This window comes from Diplotaxodon limnothrissa, linkage group LG8 (assembly GCF_057381915.1).
Source record: "Diplotaxodon limnothrissa isolate DT_005_m linkage group LG8, D_limnothrissa_male_GT1.1, whole genome shotgun sequence".
Taxonomy (NCBI): domain Eukaryota; kingdom Metazoa; phylum Chordata; class Actinopteri; order Cichliformes; family Cichlidae; genus Diplotaxodon; species Diplotaxodon limnothrissa.
In genome coordinates this window covers 22,257,155-22,283,314 of record NC_140603.1, presented here as the reverse complement: position 1 = coordinate 22,283,314, position 26,160 = coordinate 22,257,155, and the positions used below count along the sequence as shown (strand labels likewise).

General features: G+C 42.0%; 1 protein-coding gene across 2 annotated transcripts in view; it reads right to left on the bottom strand.

Annotated features, from left to right (window-relative positions):
* dock1 (dedicator of cytokinesis 1) overlaps positions 1 to 26,160 on the bottom strand; it is a 201,025-nt gene that overhangs the window by 116,052 nt on the left and 58,813 nt on the right. For both annotated transcript variants that reach the window (XM_085361488.1, XM_085361489.1), the window contains exons 19-26: positions 18,157 to 18,254; positions 16,400 to 16,489; positions 15,527 to 15,627; positions 15,306 to 15,434; positions 13,353 to 13,461; positions 8,620 to 8,690; positions 7,073 to 7,179; positions 111 to 238 (exon numbers count right to left, since the gene is read on the bottom strand). In XM_085361488.1, coding sequence (XP_085217614.1) covers positions 111 to 238; positions 7,073 to 7,179; positions 8,620 to 8,690; positions 13,353 to 13,461; positions 15,306 to 15,434; positions 15,527 to 15,627; positions 16,400 to 16,489; positions 18,157 to 18,254 — 833 coding nt within the window. The remainder of the gene's footprint in view (positions 1 to 110; positions 239 to 7,072; positions 7,180 to 8,619; positions 8,691 to 13,352; positions 13,462 to 15,305; positions 15,435 to 15,526; positions 15,628 to 16,399; positions 16,490 to 18,156; positions 18,255 to 26,160) is intronic.

The window sequence follows — 26,160 nt, the reverse complement described above, 5'->3', positions numbered from 1 at the left end:
TTGTTTTTTTTGTTTTTTTTAATGGAGGTATTCCTAGATTGCCTTATTACGCTACTGTTTATTCAAGAGGGAAATAAAAATATGTAAAGCTCCAGAGTTGAATTACTCACCACATCTTTTCTGTAAAGCACCTCCAGGATGTCACTAAGCAGCTGGCAGCAAGCCTTCAAGTCCTCCCGCTTCTCCAGGTGGAACTTCAGCTGGTCCGTCATCAGTGGCAGCAGGATCTCGCGGCAATCTGCAGGGACGCCGATAAATACACACATCCGTGATGACACTCAACACATGGAGCAGATGATAGATCGCACGAAGCGGTACAGCATATGTTATTGACACACTCGATGCAGAAACATGTAGCTTATTAATGACTCTCCCACATCTCCGAGGAGTAAATTAAAACAACATACATTTATTAATTAAACAACTGTGGGGGGAAAACTCCCAAAATCCCAAAGAATAGCTATGCTCCTATTTGACCTGTTGCACTTTTAATCCCTTTTATTGTTCTAAAAAAGAAAGCTGTACTTGTCGCAGGGTCACCCTGGTTTTTTTGTAGTTCAAATACATTTTTAGTTACATGGAAACAGGAAGTACTTGACAGCAACACAATCAAAACAAAAGCCAGTTGCAGCCATAATCATTTTGCAAGACTAGTCAGCCATGAAACGTCTTATGTTATTAACGTCTTATTAAACCACCCCTTAGATTACAATAGTAAACCTAAAAATATGGATAAACTGGCTAAACTGGTCCATAAAAATTTAAACCAGAAAGATGTGCAGTCGTGAAAAAGTACTCCAATACTGCTTCCACAGGAATTAAGAAGGTAAGTAACAGTCATACAGTACTAATCAAATGCATTTGATTAGCTGTGTAACCACAGTTTGCTGGTCAGAAGCATTCAGGTGTGTGTTAGCACAATGTCTTGCAATCAGTCGGCCAAAAACTCTGCTGCCTTCCAAAGTCAAATGTGAGGCAATCTGTCTGACAGGTAAAACTTGGCCAAAATTGGTTCATGTAACAGAACAATAATGCAAAGCACAACAGAATGTCTGACTGGGCCATTGCAGCACAGTGATTCTTTTCTTTTTCCAAAGTGCTGACTTCAACCCCTGTGAAATGCTGTGGTGGGCCTGCAAAACTCAATGAACTCAAGCAACATTGCAAAGAACAATGGTCAAAAGTCCTAAACAATAATGTGAAAAAATTACACAGAAAACAGCTTCAATTCTGCGGCAACTCTTGTGAACTGTGGACGGAAGGTTGACAGACACATCTCAATGGCATAAGCCCATCTGACCGATGGCTGGGTGAGCTAATGAAAGAGGCATTGAATGATGGTGTCAGTGTAAATCTTTGGAGTTTTGAAAAGATAACATATGAGGACTTTCACTTAACAGGCAAAGTTTTATGTGAGTAGAAAGTTATTTTCTGCTTGTTTGCACTAATTTAATAGTAACACAGCAATTAAGAGGAGCTGAAAACCATAACTTTCTCTTTTAACTTTTTTTTCTTAACTAATTTTGTTGTCAATTTGGACACAGAGTACAGAAGTGATGAGCTGACATCCATTGTACTGCTGGAAGGTAAACCCGAGGCAGTCTGCTGCAGATTTATCACATTTTTAATTGAACCTCATTGGTTTCATTGCGAGTTTGTGTATGGATGTGTGGGGATCACATTTAAAGTCAAGGGACAAACACTGGAGTTATCCTGGTAGTAATTAAAAGAATCAGGGCCAATTAATCAATTCGTAAAGTAAATATTTAACAGACTTATGAAGTAGAAAGCAATCCTACTGTAGCTGTCTGTCTGCTACAACATATAGCAAGTAGAAATGTAAACTGGTAATCCCTATGAGACAGTACTGAAAAAAGACATATTTTCTACAATGAGTACACTAAGTGAAATTGTCCCCAGTGCGGTTGTAGAATCAGGCAACAATTGTGTTCTTCAAATAAAAATCTTTATGACTTCAAGATGGAGAGATGCTGCTGCTCTAAATGGCCACCAAGCAATGGATTTTATTTCAGAATCAATACAATCTCTTTGCTTCACAGATAACTTTAATAAGACATTAAGCTGGAAGAAAATAAACTTGTTACTTTGCTGCACATCAAAACACACATAAAAGTTTCCATCAATGCTGCACGTAACCTAATGAATAGCATGAACTACTGTGACCTCTTTATGAATAATACCCACAGAAAGTGAACAATCTTTAGCATTTTCTGACCTCCTTTACTAAATGTAGTGCGTGTCTAATTGGGTAGTATGTGATGATTTCATGAAGCCAAACAACAAAATTTCTGTCAATACAGCACGACAAAGCCACCTTTGACAGAAGCGAGCGTGTCTTCACAAGCGGTTTGTTTTTGGTAATACTGAAATTAGCTGTAAGCCACAGACCCACACAGAAAGCATAATGATGCTGTTTTTTTAATTAACGGGTAATGAATGCACTATGCATAACTAGCAGTGTAACAAATAAATCCTCCTGGAGAATCAAAAATGTCATTTTTAATTTTACAGGGTCTGATTAGTGCATCAATTACAACCTTATTCCCTGCTAGCAATCTAAGAGATCTCATGTAGCTGCTGGACTGAATGGCTGATGGACTTTGAATGGCTTTTAATGATTCTAATGTAAAAAATAATTAAGCTGGAGCTCCTCTTTGATAATAGTATTTAAACTAAATAGTGCTCCAAATACAGGAAAAGAAGTGATGCACTGATGCAATTCATTTAGATGCAGTTTAGTAGTATAATACTTTCCAAAAGTCTTGAGTCACCCTTCATCTCTTTATAATTTTCCTGGAAAATAGGAATTAGGTGAAGCAATTTATTGAAATGAACTCTCTTGCAATTTCCTTAAGTAGTCTTCAGGAGTTGTTTTCCAACTTGTTCTTTGGAGTTTGGCTCACTTTTGTTCTGTACTCTGCAAAGATTTATTCAGGTATGCATTTACTACTTTGGCAATATGTTTGGGATAATTAACACACTGAAAAATAAAGGCACTGCCAATGAGACGGTGTCCAGATGTTACTGTGTTATAGATCAAAATCTGATGGTTCTTTTCTGCATTTATAATTTTGTGAATTGAAGCTCCCCATGCCCAAACCATGACAGAGCCTCCACCGTGCTTTCCATATGACTATAGGCTATTGTTCTGTCTCTCTTCTGCACTCCTCTGTACACACTAACGACAATTTGAACCAGAAATGTGACACGCATCACTCCATCGGACCTGTTAACAATGATTTCTTCTTAAAAATGGCTGCTCGACATCCACCCTACCACTGAGACCATTTCTGATGAGGCCTCAGTGAGCAGCACATTAGATTAGGTTGTGTTTTTAATGCTTGAATGACAGTAGCCTAACAACAACAACCAAACACATTCCTCTAAGGAGGGAAATCTACATGGAATACACTGAAAAAAACAAAACTATTTCCAAAGAAAAACTTCTAAAAAAAAAAAATGCAAGAAAATCTGGCTCCTTGGAAACAAAACATAAAGAAATGAGGGAAGTTTCGAGACTTTTGCACAGTCCTGCATCTCATTTATAACATGCCAAGACATATCACATATCAAGACATATCCATTGTTTGGCACAAAAGATTGTGATTAAAGGTTGAGCTGGCAGCTCTTATGGTATTCTGCTCTATTCACATAAAGCTTTTAGTTTTATAAACCTCAAAGAAAATGTATGGTGAAACTGACAATGGTGCCTAGAGGGAAAGGATTTTGGTGCTTCAGCCACCTGATACGATTTTAAATATATCTATTGTCTAGATTTTTGTGTGTATCTGATTAAAAACTTTAAGTGCTTTAAGTGGACTGAGTGGATTATATCAAGCTAGGCCATGAGTGTTTTCCTCAAACTTCCAGCACAAACAGATTTTAGACGCTACAGTAATTTCCCCCTTTAACACAGAGCAAGAGAGCAGCTGACATATTTGTTCTCTTACAATGAGCCAATTTCAAAGCGATTTATGCACCCATCTCACATGCTCCTTTTACATCGTCAGCACTGAAGGTGAAACAACATTTTGCCTCCAAAACTTACAAAAAAAAAAAGAATAAACGAATGAAAAACTTTCTAAATTAATGCAGTTCTCATTCGAAGCAAAGATTTGTATACCCATACCAATTCCATTTCACACAGAGAATTTCAGACATGTATATAAAACCCTTGGAGAAAGAGATGTCCTCTTTATTCTCTAAAGTTGTCATTTTGAACTGAATTAAGCCCACTGGGGGCTAAAATAAACTAATTTAAGACACGCTTTTCAGCAAAAATAGTTAATATGTTAATGCCTGTGCAGCCTGCAGGAAATAAAGTATTTTCATGCGTGAACGCATTCAGATTGCACTGATAGAAAATGTTAAGAAAGGTAAGATGCATCTCACTGAGCCTTGATTTACTCCAAGCATTCCAGTACGTTTCATTTTGGGTTTAGTTGGCAAGAGAACCTTTTATGGACCACCTGGGAATAGGCACTTATTACAGCTTACTACACCACCTTAAAAACTGTCTGGCTAATTCGACTGCTTGTCGCATACTGATGGAAAGGACACATTTTCCTGGCAACTAAGCCCTCTCTGTGAGTGCTTTTGCACAGCTTGAAACCAGCTAGCACCTCAGAGCCTACTACAGATGTTCAAAGCACCAGTGCAGGAACTGTTGTCAGAATCGAGCAGCACACATGCTTTTAAAGCAGCGGGATGATCCTTATCTACATTATAGCAACAACTCTTCCCGCTGATCAGCAGTCCATTCGCAAACATCGGGGGGGCTTGGCTGTCCATGATTATACCAACAGATCAATAGTAATGACCAGAGGACCATGCACTGAGCACTGGCCTTCAATAGTTACTTACCGACACAGAGACAATTTTATGTTTGTAAAGTATATAAGGAGCAGATCATTAAGCTGAAAGCAGTGACATTTACACTGCATTATGCTCAATATCAGACATTAATGACTAGGAAAAAACACAACAACTTCCTGCTACATCCCACACAAAGTGTCCCCCTCATCATCTTTTCCTGTACGGCCATGCTGAATTGAACAGCGGCAGACAAGCGCACATAGACTTCTGCACTATAAGTGTGTAAAAGCAGCAACCTACAGAGATGGAAAAGGTAAAGAAACACGTAGTTGCAGATACTCAAATTGCTGCTTGACGCCGTCTCCAAAAATGAGTCAGTCTTTATAGGCTGCAATGTCAAAATACCCAACTTTACAACAGATATAAGCATCTTTATACCCTGGAACAGCCAAGGTCTTGTGGGTTTTTTGTTGTTTTTATAACTCATCTCTTAAATGTTATTAAGCCGCCAGCTGTCCCCTGAGCTTCAGTCACCAAAACGCCACTAAACCTCCTGTGGTGCCTTTTATTTTAGCATTTGAATGCTTTTATCTGAGTAGTAGCTCAGCAGCTCATTGTTTTGATCAGTGAAATGCTGTATTTCATTTGTATTTTTCTTAGTATTAATTAGCAATTAATTATCTACACAATCTACAGATGTAGCTTACTATCAAAACTTGCTACCCCCTCCTGAAAATATGATCACTTCTGGCTTCAAAATACCAACAAGATAGTAGTAGGAAAGCATTGTGTACTAACATGCACGATCTGATATCCTCGTGTTGGTGTTGTTCCCAGATCATCATACTAAATGTTGCTCCAGGATCAACATTGCAAGTGACCAATCAGAATGTTGTGACGTCATACTTTTGCGACTTCGGGAAAAACCGGCGTAAAACAAAAAACTGTACTTAAGCTGCGAGAAACCGCCTCTGTCCGCCGATCAACGGACCCTAACCCTAACCGTAACCCTTTAATAAACAGTAAGCAGAATTGATATTGTCCTTGCAACACTGGAATTTCATAAATGCACGAATGGCTTGGCGCGCAAAAGAATAACGTCACAACAATGTGATTGGTCACTTGCAATGTTGAACCTGGAACAACATTTTCATGATGGTCTGGGAACAACACCAACACGAGGATATCAGATCATCCGTACTAACATAGTGGCTAAATTAATCTAATGATTGGTGGCTAACTATTTTTCACTTCCTGTGGTCGCTCTCTGCCAACTAAATTCAATTACTACTGCTTTATTGAGACAGGGATTTTATCTTTAGTTGAAATCACAGGTCAGTACGTGAGAATGTTTGTCTCTAAATCAAGACCAAGCCAAAAATAACCCCAGAACGCAAGGTGCCTCTAGCAAAACTCTTGGCTCTGGAGCATCTCTATGGTTGAGCCTCGTCTCTGGGATGCCACAGGCTAGCCTGTCTGGAGATAAGCATGTTTCTAATTAGCCACCTCTACACTGTGCCCTTCACATGTGACATTACTACAAAATGACCAAAATAAACAATAGTATGGTGCTCAAGGGTATCATTAAAGTTTTGGTGTAAATACATGACTGTGTCGTAGGGAAAGGACAAAGACAGGAAACAAGACTGAAAACTGATTAAACAATAAAACAGAAATAAGGCCATGACACTCTATGAAGATGGGAACCCTGAACATCAGTTCCAGTCACATCTAGGTGACTCAAGCTTAACTTGTTGCAGAAAACAAGAACAATTTCTACTCTACTCCACTCTACCAGAGACCCTTTACTGTGAGCCCACACAAGGCTGCCTTGGGGATCAAATCAAATCACTTTTTATTGTCACATCACATGTGCAGGCACACTGGCACAGCACATGCGAGTGAAATTCTTGTGTGCGAGCCCCACAAGCAACAGAGATGTGCAAACACAACAACACAAACGAGCAAAATACAAGAATGGCCAACCTGAAACTAATAAATATATGTACAATATATAATAGTGTATGCATTTCTGGATGTGTATACTAAATATTTTCCTACGTGTGTGTGTGTGTGTGTGTGTGTGTGTGTGTGTGTGTGTGTGTGTGTGTGTGTGTGTACAATAAAAAGTGATTTGATTTGAGGCAGGTGGTGTGTGTGATTGCCTAAATTACCGAACCATGAGTGAATTTACTGAGGAACTATGGGTACAGTTTTTGTATGTGCGCGCTCTCACCGTGATGATTGAAGAGATCGCTGTGTACGATGTCAATCAGGCAGTCCAGCTTCTGTTTTACCAGGCGACCCACAGGGACTTTAAGGATGAACTCTGTAAACAGCTTGCTATGGAGACACAAAGAGGACAATATAAATTAAAAAACAAAACAAAAAACAGTCCAACTGATTAAGCTCGTCTATTTGTTTTCTCTAGCTTGGCTTGTAGCTGTTAAACGGCATGTAATGTTGCATTAACTAGGTTTTTATTTCTTTTTCTGGGGCATTGAACACAGTAAACAAGATTTAGATAACTGAGTTTCTTGGGTGAGTTTGGATACAGGAACTTTCTTATTTGGGTACGGCACTTCTGTTTTGCTGAAACATTTTCTACTTTGTTTAAAGGTTTCATTATATCATGCGGTATTGCATATAACTATTTTTCTTAAACATACTGAACAAAAGCAAGTCCTAGAAATGCTTTGAAGCTTTCAGCGCCACAGAATAGCTTCATCAGTGGATTTTAGTGAAATGGATGACGACGTTACTTAAAAAGCTAATCACAGTATGCCCGCATATGTTCTGCGACGCGTCTAATAAGTCTAAAGACGTGGGTGCATGTAGACCTTTGAGTTTGTTCCTATGACTCACATTGCCATTATTCTGAATGTCTTCTGATATTTAAGACGCTTGAATGCAAATGAACTCTACTGAACTAAAAATTTATAAAGTCATTAGTATAACCTAACTGCATTGCAAAAAAAAAAAAAAACCACACAAATGAAAAAAGAAAATGAAAAGATACATAAATCATAAAAAGGTTTTCCTTACAAATAACACATTTATTAATCAAAATCCACATTTGAGCACAGATACAAAACATGCATAATGTTTTTCCCCCATAAATGAAGAAGCTTAATGCTCATTATGCTGGCAAGCTATGCCTCAAGGAGGGGAGGCAAGGTTTTGGAAGTCGATGAAATAAAATGTTCTGTTTGGTCAAACATGAACATGAATTAATTATTTAATCCATGAGCATGTTTGTATTTTATATAAAACAGTATTAAGCTACAGCTGGCGACATGCGCAGTAGACAACGTAAACTTAAATAGACATTTGAGTGGAGAGTTTCCAAGGCAACCTGAACTTCTTTAAGCAGCAACCATCAGAGCACAGCTAGTGAATGTTGAGTTTTTGAATAAAAGCAACTTAAGGTGGAGAGGCAGATAAAATAAATAAACTGTGCTTTTGAAAAAGCACAATATTCCAATAGCCTGTCTTAACATAATCTGCACATGAAATTTTAACAAAGCAATCGAACTGAAGCAAATGACTCTTTTTGTTTCTTTGCAAAAGGCAACGGATTTAAGCATTTTTCTGCTCTGCTCTAGTACTCTGTATGATCCTTTATTACAGAACTCCCACATAGAAATCTTGAAGTTCACAGAGAACTGTGTGATCTGTTTAATGGCATGTTCACTTGTATTAATGTTTAAGTCTCTTAGATAGCTGTTGGTGTCACTTTAATGACATTAAAGCTTAGGAATATGTAACAAAACATGAAATTACCTTAGTTCCTTGGGATCAAAGACCAGCTTGACATCATTGACGATAGTGGGAATGTATTTCAGTGCAGCACCCTTTACGAGAGGAACAAAAAGAAAAAATATGACAAAATCATTTCACATCTTAATGCATATAGCATGCCCTCAGTGAGCCACTAGAGGAGTCAATAAACAAGAGTTTTAATGTGTCATTATTTAATATTTGCAACAACCTACCAATACCAATTGAAATCGCTTTCTCTCTCATGAATGCGCACACACATGTGCACATTTTCTGCCATATACATTACAGAGATTGGAGGTTAGAAATTAATTAGACAATTGACTGATAAACAGTTTCATGGACGAGCGAGGATGGATGTTTCTGATTTATCTAAGGGATTTAGAGTTGACTTAGTAACACAACCTTCAATATACGACTAGAAGAAATGGAGAAGAAAATGGAAGAGGTTAAAAATCCTAAATAAACCTGACAGAGAAGTTGCAGGAACTTTAGGAATAGCCAAATCAAAACTCTGGTACAGTGTTAAAAAGAGGACTAGGTGATGGCCATGGGTTCTAGACCTCAGGCAGTCATATTGAAATACATTGGATTTGAGCTTCTGAAAATGGAGAAGTATAAAAATGGCTATGATCAATCAATTTTCAATTTTGACTGTTGACCTTAAATCCAGTGTGGTGGCATAACATTTTAAAATGGCATCATTGCCCAAAAACATATGGACTTAGCCATAACCATGTTTTACTTTATGGTAAATTAACAAAAATAGGATCTAAATTTGTCCATCAATAGTGTCAGTAAGTCATCAAGCACATGCATGCAAAGGCTAGTAACATAACTGCTATGCTTAGCCAAAACAACAACTTCTTCTCTAACTGACTGCTGCTAAACTTCAGCCAGGGTGGGTTGTGTCTTTATACTGCATTGGTGCATTTCAGCCATTGTCTCTCATTGCAATGGGGTTACAGGTGTAGCACATTGGATATTACAATCCATTGGGTTTTTTCTAAACTGTTCATGGTTTATTCCTGAAAACATGTGGAGGAATAATTAGCAATATTAAAATGAGGTTGGCAAGAGAGCAAATACTGACTTTAGTAAATGATTTCTAAATATTGGATTTTGTTAAGGACACATTTTTGAACAGCAGAGACTAACTGCAAAGTAGGATTCAGAATGATTTTTTTCAGGGATATAATCATGACTTCCAAACAAACTCCTGCTGCCATCTTAATACGATCTCATCTTATTAAGTATTCTATATTTCACATTCACCTCTCTCTGCAGGGAGAAAGAATTAGGCAGATTTCAGTGGTGTTTGACTTTGATTCAGTTGGCAATTCAGCCTCTATTCTAATAAAAAGTCATCTGCATCTGTTAATGCTTTGTGCATGTGCATGTGTGTGAGAGTAAGAAACAGAAAGAGAGAGAATGTGTGTGTATTTATTAGATTTTCAGCTGCATGTGTGCTGGTCTGTCCAGATGTTCATCAGTACTCCAATTTTTTTTTCCAGAGAGGCATAATGGGACTACTAATTAGCTTCCACCTGTCACAGTGCTTTCACAGGGGTGGATTTGGGAAGAAACCAGGGTTCCTCGGTTTCATGGCTGTTCCTCAAGATCAGTTTTTAATTTACTGACAGTAAAGCTAATATCTCACCCAATTACACAGCAACTGACTCCTAATTGACTCCTGAGCTCCTCATATGGTTGAGTGTGCACATGGATATACTGTAGGTGTGCCAAGGTGCATGTACCCTGTGATTATGTTATCTCTAAAAGCATAGCCGTGGGTGCGCACAAGTGTGCACGAGTCTGTGTGCGGGTCTTTTAGAGTATCTACACAAATAAACAAACATCCTTATGTATCTGTTTCTAATCTGGGGTCGCCGAGTTTGAGGTCAGAAGCAAGTAAATATGGGGGAAAAAAGAGTGTTTAAAGGTAGAAGGAGAAAGAGAGTGAAATAAATACCTTAAGGAGCAGCTAAAGAGCAGAAGGCCAGAGAAGACCCAAGCATCAGGACAGTCAAGGTCAGAGTGAAATATAGGAAAAGGAAAAACACAAACACACACAAAAAGGTATAGACAAACAACAGAAATTAACAAACACACTTAAAAGTACAGATGCAAGAAAAGCCAAGTTGTATATCTCAATAACTTCATTGTGTAATACACCCTAAACCTTCTTCCACGAGTTAAGAGTTCTTCTATAGTTCGTGCAATATATACATTTATCCTTTTTATTATCTTTTCATAATTGATTCCAATAATTACTTTCAAGACAAGTCAGATAATGTTCTGAAGATGGAAACTTAAGCCAAACATTGCTGCATGTTTCGAATTCCTAGGAATTTGGAATAAATACAATCTCGGTTATGATTATGAGTCTAAAATCAGGAAATATCTGACCAACCAAAAGGAAAAAACACAACGTTTTTATTGACATGTTGCTGAGAACCCCCCACCAAAAAAACAAACAAAACAAACAAACAAAAAAGCAGCAGTCTATAAATGAACTGCTGTATGAGGCCACAGCTAGCATGCAGTTAGTCATCGTAGCTTAGACAGGAAACAGGTGGATAACAGATAGTGTGACTAAAGATAGTACCTCTAAAACGCATTAACAATATCCTGTTTATTTAATCTTTTCAGAAGGTTACAACTGTGAACTTGTGACTCTCCAGTGGATTATGTCATGAATTATATCTTAGTGGGAACCAAAAATAGTCAAGCAAATAACCCATTTAATACCTCGACTGTTTCTGCTTTGAAACGTGCCTGTATTATGCCCGTGTACAGTCTTGTGATTTTATTTAGGAAATCTGAAATGTAGAATGGCTTTAAAGCTTTAATTATTAAAAATAAATACAGTTTTAGTTATGTGTTTCTTTTTGATCTCTGACCTCTTTTCGATCTCTGACCTCTTTTCAAACTCGGTCTGACATCCTCTGTTTCAATCCTGAAAAGCCAGCTCAGCTAAAACCTGAATTATTGGTGTGATAAAACAAGTAAATGGACGGCTACAGAGTGCTTTTCACACACACATTCATACAAGCATTTTTGTCTATTTGAAAGCGCTTTATTTTTCTGACTCTGCATCAATTTCAAAATCCTAGGTGACTTCCTTCTCGACGTATCGCATTCACAAGAGTTTTGGAAAACTTTAACCTTGACCTTGAAAGTCCAGGCCACTGAGATTTGAACCTGTTGGAGATTTTGAAGCTCCTACGTTGCTTCGTTCTCGAGTTATTGCATTCACAAACTTGGGTGTCCACGTCACCTGCTCACGACAATACCCCATCAGGCTGAGGGGTACACTGCAATCACAAGCTGATATATCCACATGTGGCTCAGTAACATGAATGGCCCACAAGCGCTGGTATTGGCTCCCAACAACATTTGGGAATGCTCTTAAAGGTGATGGTGGATCTGGGCATCCCTGAGCTCCTGGATAGCCTGTGGCACTGGCAATGTCCGTGGCATTAACGCCTTTGTCATCAAGGGGCTGCCTGTGCATTCTGATCACACGATTCTGAACTACATAAGGTCTGACAGTGTGGCAGCAACACACCTGCTGATTTTGGTGTTCTCTGACAAATGGCAGTTGAGCTGCATTGGTGCTGGACCCACTAAAAGATGCAGATGAGTCTAGCAGTCTGTTCAGAAACATGCACATGACCAGACTGCAGGATGTCAATTTGTAGGGCCCTGGCAGTGAACCTTCTGCTCCTGCTTCCAAAAAAAGAGCAGATACCGGTCCTGCTGCTGGATTAAGGCCCTTCTACAGCTCTGCCCAGCTCTCCTCTTGTAACAGCCTGTTTCCTTGTATCACCTCTACTGTCTTGTGACTGTCCTGGGAGAGACAGCAAACCTTTTTGCAACAGCACGCATGGATGTGCCATTCTGGAGGAGGTGGCCTACATTTGCAACCTGTGTGGGCTGCAGGTACTATCTCATACTATCAACAATGACAAAGAAAAAGCAAAACTAGAGAAAACCAGTCAGGAAGGACAAAGAGATAGCAATGGTCTATGGTGAGACCGTGTAGCTATTTGGACCAAAACAACTGAAATGAATTCACAATGGTTTATTCTTTCTATCTGGACAGACTGACATCCCTGAAGTGCGTGTTTTCATTCACCTTTGTTTGACAGCACAGTGATGATTGGATATGGAAAGCAGAGAAAGTGAGTCAGGGAAGACGAGCTGCAAAGGTTAGACTTGAACCCAGGCTGCTGCATCAGCTTTGCAGGCACCAGTGAGCTAAACTGGCACCACTGATATCTCTAAAGTTTAATTGACTTTGAATTATACTATGCTGAATCAATACTTCCTTAATTCCTCTGTATCGTCCCATTTTCTCACAGCATATCAAGAAGTCATTAATTACTATAACTACTACTTTAAGTGGCTAGATTATCTTTCTCAGATTCTCAGCTCTAACAAGTTCACATAAAAAGAAAAATCTGCACAGAGACACGTGAAAAAGACGTGGAAAACAAACACAGTGCACAGAACACAGTAAGCAGCAATGATCTGAAGGAATGTTAGCATTAATATCTAATAAACTGCTGTCATAGTTTAAATCTAACAAGGCACATTAATCTCCAATTACAGAATCTGTCATCCCAAGATAATCACATCAGATTTATTTACTATTCACAGTGCAGCAGATGATTCTTGGCAGTGAGGTTGAGCAACAGTATGCAGTTGGACTTGAGTGGTAATCAGCCTACCTTCACCATGCCAGTGTTCTCTGAATTACTGTTCATCATATCATTAAAGGATGTGAAAAGGTTCCTCAAGGACTCCATGAAGTCAGCCTCTCCTTTGTTCTCATAGAGCCTGGGAGGAGATGAAGTAGAGAATTACACTGGCAGATGATCACAAGGCTGTTGTGCGTTTCATCCCTGTGTAAACAGCCCCACCTGCACTGGAAATGACAAGGGTTTGATGCTTCCCTGTTAAATCATTAAAAGCAGCCAGCAGAAAGGCCCTGTTTTATCAATGCAAATATTCCTGGATCAGAACCAGAGACATCACTCTTGCTGCCAGCCAGATTAGCATTTAAAACAACATGACAAGACCCCGAAGCACCTGCCTGCTGTCATGCGGAAACAAAAATCAGAAAAATTAATGATCTATGCTAATGACTTTCCCAGAACACTATACAAGGAACAGAAAGCAAATGTCAAGCAAATATTAGGGTTCAGTGGCTTTACGTTCTCATATTTTCTCCAACTCGAATTACTAATGTTCCTTCCGCTAGCTTGGTTATGTGGAACAAATGCTGCCCACAGACTGTAGCAACCAAACGCCAATGATCACACTACAGCGACAGAAAACGCTTTCCCCCCATTTTTCCAAGTGTATGGGAACACACAGAAAGAAAGGACACATAATCCCTCAAAGATGAAAATCCTTAGTGCTCACAGAGACCGTAAATCTTAACAAAACTGGTCATTAAGTGGAAATGAGCCGAGCAGCAGCAGCGGCTTCAAATAATTTAGCGTTGCAACCGCTCAGTTTTAGAGAATTAAAATCAAAACTCGCAAGAGAAACTAAAACTGTGCAAGGTGAAATGGAGGTAAAGTGTTTAAATTCCCACTCCATCAGATATTACTGGCCTTCTGCACAGACGTGGGTTTTGTGTGGCTACAATATCTCAAGGGAATGGATGTATTACATGGTACAGGATAGCCACTGTTGAGGGCTTACAGAAATCGTGGGATTAGAGGCATCCGTCTCAGAGCTCCCGCAACAACAATTACTTAAAGCCGCTGCTCACCTGCAACACTAAGGAGCTCAGTGAGCCCTGGAAAGCTATAACAGTCGAATTGAATGAGGTGGGGGCAAATCTACAATTAAGGTGTTCTTCTGCACTTTCATAAAAGTTCTTCACTGACCCACAGTGAAAGGCTAAACATTTGCTGATGTAACCTTGGCACCTTCTTGTTAGGCTCCATCAAACCTAACTTTAAAGTTCATAAGAATTTAAAATGATGGCTTGCAACCAACCAAAGAAACCACTCCAACAAGAGCTAACACAAAGTGGGACCACCATAAAGCTTGAGTTTTCTTTTTCTCTCTCTCAGATATCTACGAAAGAAGCCACTTGGCACAAACTGGAACATAGAAAAGAATGGCAGTGCTGTGTTCTGTGAGGTAAAGGACAGAGTGTCCTCTAGACATTGGACAGAAAACCAATCAAACTCTGCACACTTAATTAGTCCAGGATCATACATCAGGCCTTCAGCCACCAACAGCTTTATTTCACGACTCTCGAATATTATCATTCATTTAACGTCCCCACAGCCTATTATAAATACATCCATAGAAATGACCTCATCCAAAGACCATTGGCTTTTACTTGTTTCAACTTTATTACACCGGAGCTGAGGTGTGCTGCAGAGAACTCGGTGTTACAAAACGCATTGCTCTTTTATAAAAGACGACTGAAGCCAAGAAATTATTTAAAGGAACAGCAGCAATTAAAGAGAAAAAACTATAAATTTAGAAAGACCATCTTAAAAAGTTCAAAAGCTTTCTTGTACTTTGATAAGACAGCTTATCAGACTCATACTTGAGCACAGTTACACTGAAAATACTCTTCACAGTAGCTTTATAACAAAACTGCATGCATTATGATGCAATGTTACACTTTGCAAAAAAAAAAATACCACACGTACTGGTTAAAGAGGACTCTGGATCGGACGATGAACTTGAAGATGTATTCCAGAGCTTTCATGGCCTTCAGCAGCTGTTCTGTCAGCTTATCTGCATTGTCCACGTAGTTTTTCAGAACTTTTGTCAGCTTCCTGCAAATAGAAACACAGAGTATGGCTAATGTGTTAATCATAAAGTGGAACACGCATGTTTATAAATGTTTCTGTAAAGAAATTAAACTCACGTGTATGCCAGTGTAGCACTGAAATGCTTTCGAATGTAGGTCTCCAGAACTGGATTAAAGTGCTGGAACTTTCTGTCGGCTATAAGCCCAATAATGAACACCTATCAAACAATAAAGACATAGTTATTAAAAAGTAAATTAAACGCACCAGGAAAGCCTAACTTAATAATTCAGAGCCCCCCAAAACTACCCGTCTTGCTCAATATATCAAAACAGATTGGGAAATTAAGCAAGGTTGCATTTGGGCAGAAAACCATTTACTTTCAATTCTCTGCTCTGCAGATAATCTAGGAACTCAACAAAAAACAATTACTACCAGCTTTCTGTGAATGACAAAAACTGCTCTTTTGAACTGCATGCTAGACAAGTTTCAGGCTAATACTTTGAATCCCATTATCTGCAGCCCATGAGAGGACAAGGTTAATAATCATAACCTGTTTTTCCCCCAATGTAAAGTCTTTTTTATACTATATATTGCAATAAGCATGTGAGCATGTTCAATAAAAATGCTTCACAGGCACTAAGAATTCATGCAATTCAATGCAGCAGCTATCGAACATCAGTGGCAATGTGTGGAGTTCAATGTTAACGTACAGCAATGGAATAAAAATTTTTTAGAACTAAAACAATATAGCCAAAAAAGCAACCAAAAATTGCTTTGTTCACTTTTAAGGGCAGAAAACAGGTAGCTGCATACAAATTAGGGTACCAAACAGAGCAGGGATGCCTGTCAAAAACCATTTTAACACATGAAGTATTTCCCAAGTTATTATATTTGCTTCTGAGCTCCAAACATGTCCAAATGTTTATTGGCGCTGACAGGGAACTCTATTATAAATTATGCGCTGCCGTTACAGCGGGATTCTTCCTTACCAAGGCATCAAACACCAGAGTATCAAAAGTGTCACTGTCAGAGTTTTCCATCATGATGTTGAAGAGAGCATCCAGAGTGTCTTGCAGAAACTAGAATGACAGATGCACGGCATGTTATGGCAGGCCAACAATGAGGCGTGTCATTCAAAAAATAAAAAATAAAACATGCATATGCTAAGTCCTAATCTCACAGCAAGTCCACACGGTTCTGTCAAATAAACCGAGTCAAGCTGATCATGATTTCTTTCCTCTGGCATGCACATTCAGTTTGTGTCATTAAAGTGATAACTAACATTAGGACAAACTAATTCATCCGACGTTTAAAGGAATGACAACAGCTAAACCGATTGTGAGTCTTTGGGAGATTTTTAACTTTTGTGTAGGGAAAACTGTGCAATAGCATTTTTAGGTTTTTATATAGACATTATCCTATAATGATTCAAAGCAAACTGATAAATAAAAATAGAGAAATACACAACAAAAATATGTTTAGCACCCCGGCCCTAAATACGCCTCTATCATTTGAATGGCGCAACCAAAGTGGCAAGTGAACTCCTGCTGTGACGGTTCCATGCTACCCATTACGCACCCTTTACAGCTGTTAACATACACCAAAATAGTTCTATGAAGAGAGTGATCATTTCCCTGTCAGCAGCACCTCCAGGAACACTAACTATATACACCCTTCCTCTCTGGGGAAACATGCTCCATTTACTCAGCCAATTCTGCAGCAATGTAAAAACAGATGTAAAAGTGTCGGGAACAGAGCCATCACTCTCTACTGCGCTTGGTCTGTCATCTCAGAATGGATGAGATTCATCATCTTCTCAACGAGAAACCAACACATTGTACGGTATGCGGCGTTTAAAGTGAAATTCGGTCTCACAAAGGCTGGACCGCATGACAAGGACAACGGCGCAGTGACCTTTTCGCTCAAACGGTGTCACATTAGGGAGATGGGAAATAAAAAACAGAACAGGAAACATTTTTTAAAAATGTGTTATGAACATATTTGTGCTTTATGTTAACTACAATGGGGGAAAATGAAATGATGAATAAATAATGTATACTCTTTTGATAAATAGTCTTTTAAATGCCAAGATGAAAATGCTATCTAATTGCCCACCGACAGCCTTGAAGCGCTTTGAAGCAATTGAGTGCTAATGCGGTGGTAATAATAATCACACTCCTGTGGTTTAATGAACTAGTCCAGCTGTGGTAGACATCTATCTGGCCTGATCAAAACTGTCTAGGTGAAGGACTTCTTTAGATAGGCTCCAAGCTGCCAGGCACCCAACCTGCCCCTGCAAAACTTTCTCTAAATAATGATTATTCATCTGCCCCATGCTGAGCACTTAAAGGCCCTGCCTAAATCTCTGACAGCAGGTCATCTCCTCCCTGTCTGTAGACAGTGTGGGGTACTATGCACTCCCTCCTTGCTAAAGCCATTAAAACAAAAGCAAAAAAAGTGGCAGCCAACTCCTTATGACAGGCAGCGACATCATTTGTGAAATTGCTGCCAGGAAGCTGTAGCTTTCAGGAAGAGTATGCATCGTTTGTGACTGAATGTTTATTTGAACAGCTGTTAAGATCTGTTTTTCGTCCATTTGTGCCGATCTCTGTCAAAGCAAAGGAATTAGGTACATTTGCAAGGCGATGAACATTGCAAAAGAAAGTGAGACGCATTTATTTATGTTTACTTAAGCTTTGACTGAAAGCGGTTTAACTCAACCGAGCGGTAACTTTGGGCCTCTGACCTTCACAACCTCGCCACCCTCCACCTTCATTAGCTGACGTAGATTCTGCTGCAGAAGGCTGGTGTTGGAGCGCCACTTCAGCAGCCCAAGTAGGTCCACTGGAAAAAGACAAAAGGGAAAAAAAGCTGTCAACACAATGCATAGCTTTCACCCAGAAAATAGTAATGGCGGGTAAGGAGACTGTGCAAGAAAAAGTCCACTATTTGCATTTAATGAGATTAAGGTCTTAGCATGTTTTTCCAAGACGTCGCCATAACGTTCACATCAGTTTACAAATTTCCCAAACACAAGGTTAGCAATTTTGTCCTTACAAAAAAAGGAAAAAAATCCCTTTGAAAATGGACAGGTGCAAGAAGTGGACAGAAAACGAGTGAAAAAGTTTGGCTCCTTGGAGACTAAATATAAATAAAATTAGTGTTTGCTCAAAACTTATGCTGCGTTTGAGCCATTCTAGATTCTGCCGATCTGGGTATCTCCGCCTCTGCAGCATAAATTTTGGCTAGGATTTTTAATTCGAGTCCCAAACATAAAAAATGTGCATTAATAAAACAGTTCATATTGTCGTAACAACCTTATTATTTTGATTGTGTGGCTGTATGATCTACAGAATCCCATTAACCCTTTAAGACCTACCATAGAACTTAAGGTTATGTATATAACCCCGGTTCTCTGAGTAGCATGAGTGAGTGTCTCACTATGGGAACGCCTCCTGCGTGACCTCATCAGAAGCTCAAATACCATTATCCCAGCCCTTACAGGCTGGCTAGGTGACGCCCATGTCAGGAGGGGCCAGTGCCTCCCTATATAATAGGCTGACATAGCATCAGATGTCATTCAAAACAAGCCCACCTCTTCCTCGCTTCCATAGCAAGGAGGGCGGTCTGGTGAGACACTCACTCATGCTACTCAGAGAACCGTGGTTATATACATAACCTTAAGTTCTCTTTCATAGCATTCGTTTTGTGTCTCACTATGGGAGAAATACTGACTCCCGGATTGCCAGACATGCCTGTTAAGAAGACAACTGTCCCCAACAGCACTTCACAGGGGAGAGGCCCCCACCCGGGAAGAGCCTGCACTGAGGACTGAACGCGCTAGGTTAGGTGCTGTCACATCTAACCTGTAAAACCTAGCAAATGTATGAGGTGAGGTCCAGCATGCAGCTGCACACACCTCCTGAATAGAAACTCCCCTAAAGAGAGCCCATGAGGTCGCCAGACCTCTAGTGGAATGCGCACGTAAGCCAGCAGGGGGCTGAAGGCCCCTGCTAGTATAGGCCAAGGCAATTGCTCCTACTATCCAATGGGAGAGGCGCTGTTTAGACACAGGCTTTCCCATATGTGGTTTAGCCCAGGACACGAACAGCTGGTCACTTTGTCTGACACTCTGGGTTCGGTCCATGTAAATGCGCAGAGCACGGACTGGACACAAGGTATGCCGCTGTTGCTCCTCTGAGGAGAAAGGCGGTGGGCAAAAGGCCGGCAGTTCTATAGGGGAACATGTGCCGACAACCTTCAGGACAAAGGCAGGGTTGAGCCGCATACAGACCCTCGTATTATCCGAGGAGAACTGAATGCATGACTGATGCACTGAGAGAGCGTGTATCTCTCCCACACGTTTAGCAGAAGCTAAAGCAATTAAAAGAGCCGTCTTCAAGGACAGAAATTTCAACTCAACCTGTTCCAGGGGTTCAAATGGGCAACAGGAGAGCGCAGCCAATACTGTGGGAAGGTCCCACGATGGAGCCAATGGCCTAGACGTAGGCAATTTACGCCGTGCACCCTTCATGAAACGGCATATTAAGGGATGCTGGCCAACAGTCTTTCCCTCAAAACCAATATGGCAGGCTGAAATCGCTGCCAAATACACCTTGATGGCGGAGAAGGCTTTACCCCTATTAATCAGGGCCTGAAGAAATGACAGAATCACAGCCACAGAGCACTGAAAAGGGATGGCCTGTGATTCTAAGCACCAGCCTTCAAACACACGCCACTTATGCTCATATAGCGTCCGAGTAGACGATGCTCTAGAACCCTGAATAGTGTCGATAACACTATGAGGGAGCCCCACCGTGTTCAGGTTAAACCACTCACGGGCCAAGCCCACAGAGCCAGCCTCTCTGGGTGGGGGTGGAATATTTCCCCCCGTGCCTGAGACAGGAGGTCTCTGCGTAGTGGTAACAGCCACTACGCTGTTACCACTCAGCACAGCTGCTGAAAAGTCTCCGCCAGCCAGTGTTTCCCTGGCCAGTGCGGGGCTATCAGGATCATATAGTGACTTCTCTCCCTCACTCTGGCCAGGGTTTGAGAAATGAGGGCCACTGAGGGAAAAGCATAGAGGAGGGTTCTCGGCCACTCGTGAGCTAGAGCATCCACCCCGAGTGGAGCTCTCTGAACGTTCAGCGAGTAAAACAGGGGACACTGAGCATTCTCCCTGGATGCATAAACGTCCACGGTCGCCAGACCGAATCGCAGCCAGATCTGCTTCACCACCTCCGGGTGAAGCTTCCAGTCCCCATACAGCGGGTTGCCCCTGGAGAGAAGATCTGCTCCAAAGTTCAAGATCCCCGGCACGTGAGTTGCTCTCAGTGACAGCAGGTGAACACTGCTCCAGACTATCAGTCTGTGTGCCAGCGTGTGTAACTTGGGGGACCCCTGTATGAGAGCATTTGTGTGACAAGTCGCTCCCTGGCGGGTTGGGGCTGCCACCAGCCAATCGTCGATGTACGTGGCCACCCGAATGCCCTTTTTTCTGAGCGGGGCCACTGCTGCCTCGGTGCATTTCACAAACACCCTTGGGCTCAGTGAGAGACCAAAAGGCAGGACTACAAACTCGTATGCCATCCCCTGGAAAGCAAATCTCAGATACTTTCGGTGTGGGGGATATATGGGGATGTGGAAATAAGCATCCCTCAGGTCGATTGATGTGAACCAGTCGCCCGCTCGTACAAACCGTAGCAGCGAGGCGTGCGTCAACATCCTGAACTTGTATGTCCTCAAATGCCGGTTCAGGGCACGGAGATCCAGAATGGCTCTCATCCCCCTCCCCCTTTCTTTGGCACAAGGAAATACCTTGAATAAAATCCGCTGTGCATTTACTCGGGAGGGACAATTCTTATAGCTCCTTTGTCTCTCAAGGTGGAAATTTCCTCCAGGAGAAAACTGGCAGACTCGCCCGGAGCACGAGAGTAAACAATTTCTTTGAATTGTGGTGGAGCGACACTGAATTGCAGCCTGTAGCCCTTTTTCAATGTCCTCAGCACCCATACTGACTGAGTGCAGGTGGCCCAGCTCTTCATGTGGGGAGACAGAGGGCTCACTGGCCACTCCACCAAATATGGCGTTTTGGCGCCCCCTTGTGGTCGCAGCGCGAAACATACGTCATTTCGGCGTCCCGTCACCTCTGTCACAGGCGAGCGAGGTGACGGGCTCATCTGCATAATCACAGCTGTGGAAACGCGAGTCTCCACGGGCTGCGTTATGGCAGACGGTGCTCCGTTTTTCAGCATGTTTGATTTTCTCATGTGTTTTGCAAGACTCGACAGCGCCCTCGGCAAACTGCCTGGATGCGCGTGTCGGGGCTTTTTTAATACAGAATGCATGAGAGAAGTGCTCGTGAAACAACACTGCGAACTTTGGCTCTCTTTCCCTCTGGCGGGTCCGGTGACAGGAACGCCGGCCCGAGTCAAGCACTCTGTGTGGAACATGTCCCGTTGAACTTGCTCTGGAACGGAGCTGGGAGGCGGGAGGGTGGCCCATGAAGGGGGGAAACTGGGTTCGCTCCCGCCTAGAGGGGAGGCTGTCAGGCCGGCCGCTTCTTCCTCCTCACGATCGCGGCAGCGGGGGGAGGAGGGGCCGCTTGAGGTCTGGCCTGGGGAGACTGCTTCCGAGTCCATGGATTCGCGGCGCTGCTGGGGTGGCGTGCTGGGCCCTCCTCGGCAGGCAGAGTTTCAGAGCCTCATCATCTCTCTTTTTCTCCTCACATCTCTTCTGCATGGATGTAACAGCCGCACCGAAGAGACCGTGAGGGACGACAGGGGTGTCGAGGAGTTGCTCTTTTTCCTTAGTCGTCAGGTTGGTGAGCCCGAGCCAGCGTGCTCGCTCCTGAAGAACCATGAGGCCCATGGCTCTCCCAGTAGCCTGTATGGCTACCTTGTGGAGGCGGAGGACGTGGTCAGTTATAACGCAGATTTCTTCCCACACTGTGGTATCTGTGTTAGCTGTCATGCCCTCTTCTAGCTCAGCTTGGTAAGCCATTAGCATAGAAGAGGCGTTGTGGGCTCTTACTGACAGAGCCGCTGCCTTGTAGCACTTATCTGTAAGGCTAGACTGGAAGCGGTCTGTTTTGGAGGGGAGAGATGGGGCCGATGAGGACAGAGACGTCTTCGGGTGAAGATGGCTCGCCACCAACGGCTCCACTTGTGGCATCCGGCGGAGGCCGATAGACTCCATCCCCTCACAATCCAGCAGGGAGCTCCCCACGATGGGGTGTTTCTCGCTGCAAGGTTTTGCTTTCCACGTCACCGCTATCTCATCGAGTAGCTCAGGGAAAACAGGCAACACATGCTTCCCCGTCTTTTTCGCTTTCGGCAATTTCTTACCGTCAAAACGAGACTTTACAACCTCTGTTTGTATGGCGGGCCACGGGATGTTGAGCCTAGCGGCTGCGCGCTTGCACATGTCCTGCATGTCGAGATCCAGGGGAGACGGCGGTGTCGGTTTTTCAACCTCGCCGGTAGCCGAGGGCTTTGGAGCCCAGCTGATGCTAGCCAAGGAGGTGGAATCTTCCTCCTCGCCGTCGTCAGACAGCAGGAGCTCCGAGTCAGCCGACTCATCTCCGTCCTCGTTAGCATCTCCTCCCCAGGTGACTCCAGCATCGCGGAAAAACACACAATCTCCGTGTGCCTGCAGCGACGGGAAAGCAGTCGCGATGGGCTGAGGGTTTGCCTCTGCCCAGCTCGGCCCTGGCGTTGCGGCCAAATCATCGGGCATCTCAGTTTCTCCTTGCGCCGCAGCAGCCTCACACAACAAAGGGTCGCCGCCCGACAGGTTAGCCTGGCGAGCTAGCCTGCGGCGGAGTAGTTTGTGTGGGAAAGCCACGCAGTGGATACAGTTGTGTGCAGGTGTCAGGGCAGCCTGAGCGTGAGATAAGCCCAGGCATGCCGCACACACGGGGTGTGTATCCCAGGCAGAAATCTTCTTGCCACAAGGACAAAGTTTTGCAACTTCGTTGGCCGTCGTAGCCATGGTTAGCTAGAGGGTTGCGCACGTTAGAGAGACTGACACTGAGTGCGGAGAATATTGCTATTCCTCGCTAACGTGGGTTGAAAAGTGTTGCTACTTTTCTACAGGTATTGCTACCTAATGTGTAAAACCGCTAGCGTCGAAGGGTATTGCTACCTGATGGTGAAGCTAGGGGTACCTTTATTAGCAAAGTGTTGCTACTTCGCTTTCGGAAAGTATTGCTACTTCCCTGGGTGAAAGTATTGCTACTTGGCACCAGCACTAGCTACAGAACAGTATTGCTACTGCTTGTATGCTAGTGGACAACTGAAAAGCTGGGAACAAAGCGCCTGGCGACCGAGTTGTTTCACTCGAATCTGTGGACAGTTTAGCTTTAGCGCCCAATAGCACAGTTGTCTACAGGCTTCTGTGAGAAGCGAGAAGAGGTTTTTGAATGACATCTGACGCTATGTCAGCCTATTATATAGGGAGGCACTGGCCCCTCCTGACATGGGCGTCACCTAGCCAGCCTGTAAGGGCTGGCATAATGGTATTTGAGCTTCTGATGAGGTCACGCAGGAGGCGTTCCCATAGTGAGACACGAAACGAATGCTATGAAAGAGAACCAAGTCCTAAACCAAGCTTATATTATATTTTTACATGCTGTAGTGCCATTTTTGGGAGCATTTCAAGTTGCTAAACATCAATACAACCATTATAGCCCAAATTTTAATAATATGTCTGCATTAGGTGCATAGTAATTACATAAATTGCAAAAAGGTGCAATAAACTACAAAAAAAATTGAAAATCGTTTTTGTTTTTTTAACATATATTTCTAGTTAGAGAAATTTAAGAGGCTTATCCCTCAAAACTGTAAATACAAAAAAGTTGCACAAAATAGTTTCCCACCACAGGAAATTTATTTTAAGTGTCTTAATAGTTTTATTTTTGAAATACACCAATTTTTATATACTGCAGGAAAAACGAAAATAAATATTATAATGCAAATTTGGGAAAAAAAACAAAAACAAAAAAAAAACAGCATATGCATCAAAATAAACTATTTCCAGCAGTGCAATATGAGTCCTAAGCATCCCAGAAACGACACAGAAAGTCATAAAGTCAAATATAACTTTTAAAAACACCAGTATAGGCTCATAAGGCCCTGATGGTAAAAAACTACATTTCCGCAAAATGACGTCACTTCCGGTTTCGGCCAGGACATGGCGGACATGCGATAGTTCGCGCTGATGGACGTAAGAAGTGTTACAAACAGCTGATCGGATCGGCAAAGCGTGTTTCTGGAATATTATGTTTTTGTTGCTGCAAGCGCTTTTTATGCAGTTTTTGCAAAGCCATATGTGAGCCATATGTGGAAGGAAACCGTGACTTAGGACAAGCTGATGGCATAAGATGTAAGTACAACTCCTCCGGTTTCATATGCAAAAAAAATTATTGCGCTAGCTTACGTGGTTGCAGTGCTACCGAGATTTAAAAATAGTTGCGCAAAACAGAGCGTGCCCGCTCCAACCGGCTTTAAAGGGTTAAAAGCAGCAAATATGGGCGAAACCAGGAGTAAGCAAAAAACCAAAATAAACAATTTATCATTTAAGAAAAGTTTCCATTTAATGTTAATTTTAATTCATTTTATCGTATAAACAGATTTTTCATATACATTTTCTCAGGTATAATCCTGAGAGATTCCCAGAAACATCTTTATAGTATATTCATGATGGTTTATTAGCTTTCATGAATATATACTATATTCAGCCTCATCTGACTGAAGTGAATAAGAAGAATCTCTTTGGCATTCTTGCAAACCTAGTCCCTAGGGGCTGCCTCTCCCCGTTCGCCATGGCTGATTGGCTCAGGAAGAGTCAATCAGCCATGGCAACACAGTAATGGATGCCCATCATCTGTAAACCTGACAGCCTATCAGGGTTCAATCACAAGAACCTGTCTCAACTACCAGGGTCCTCCGTCCCCAAGGAGATATAGATTTGGAAATTGATGCTTCAGCACCTCAGAGATAAATGGAATAATGTGAGAATAAATCATCAGGCAGCTTGGTCCCAGTGGGGCAGTGGTGTTAAGAGGCCAACTACGTGTAGCACATGGGGCTGTAAGGCACAGTGTTGTGCGGGTGGGGGGCAATCAGTTTTGTTCTGGAGAAAAATACTGAGAGCCTTTTACAAATAACATCTGTCTGAGAACGGATGTCTCCACAGGCAGTGGGAATTTAAAAGACTGTGGAAGTAACTGGCAGATGGAGAGCAGTGGAATAATTAATTCAGAGAAAATAGGTTACATTGTCAATGCGCAACTGAAATGCAAAAGACTTCACATTACCATTTGAAAGTTTGTTTACGGAACTCCTTCACAAAATCAGTTTTGTTCACTTTTAAAAGCAAACACAACCACTAAGGAGTCTTGATAGCTTGTTCTTTGCCGTTAATAGTGACAGCCTTGTATGTAGTCGTTTAAACGTTTAAAAGTACAGGCTTCTTCAGCGCACTGATGCTGGAGTAGCTTCAATACGAACATGGATTCCATAGTTTTAAAGCTGCTTTGTTCATAAAAATGTGTTTTCTTTCCAGCAGAGGTGGGGAGAGTATTTTAATCAATTTCACTGGGCTAGGTTCTCTCCCACGTGTGCTGTCGCTGAATCTCTGCTCTGTTTAGCGAAGCACACTGTAAATGCCCAGGGAAGAGCTAGGAGCCACTTCACGGGAGCTCACAGCACTGGGAGGCCGCCTGCATAAATCTAGCTTAGTTAAAAAG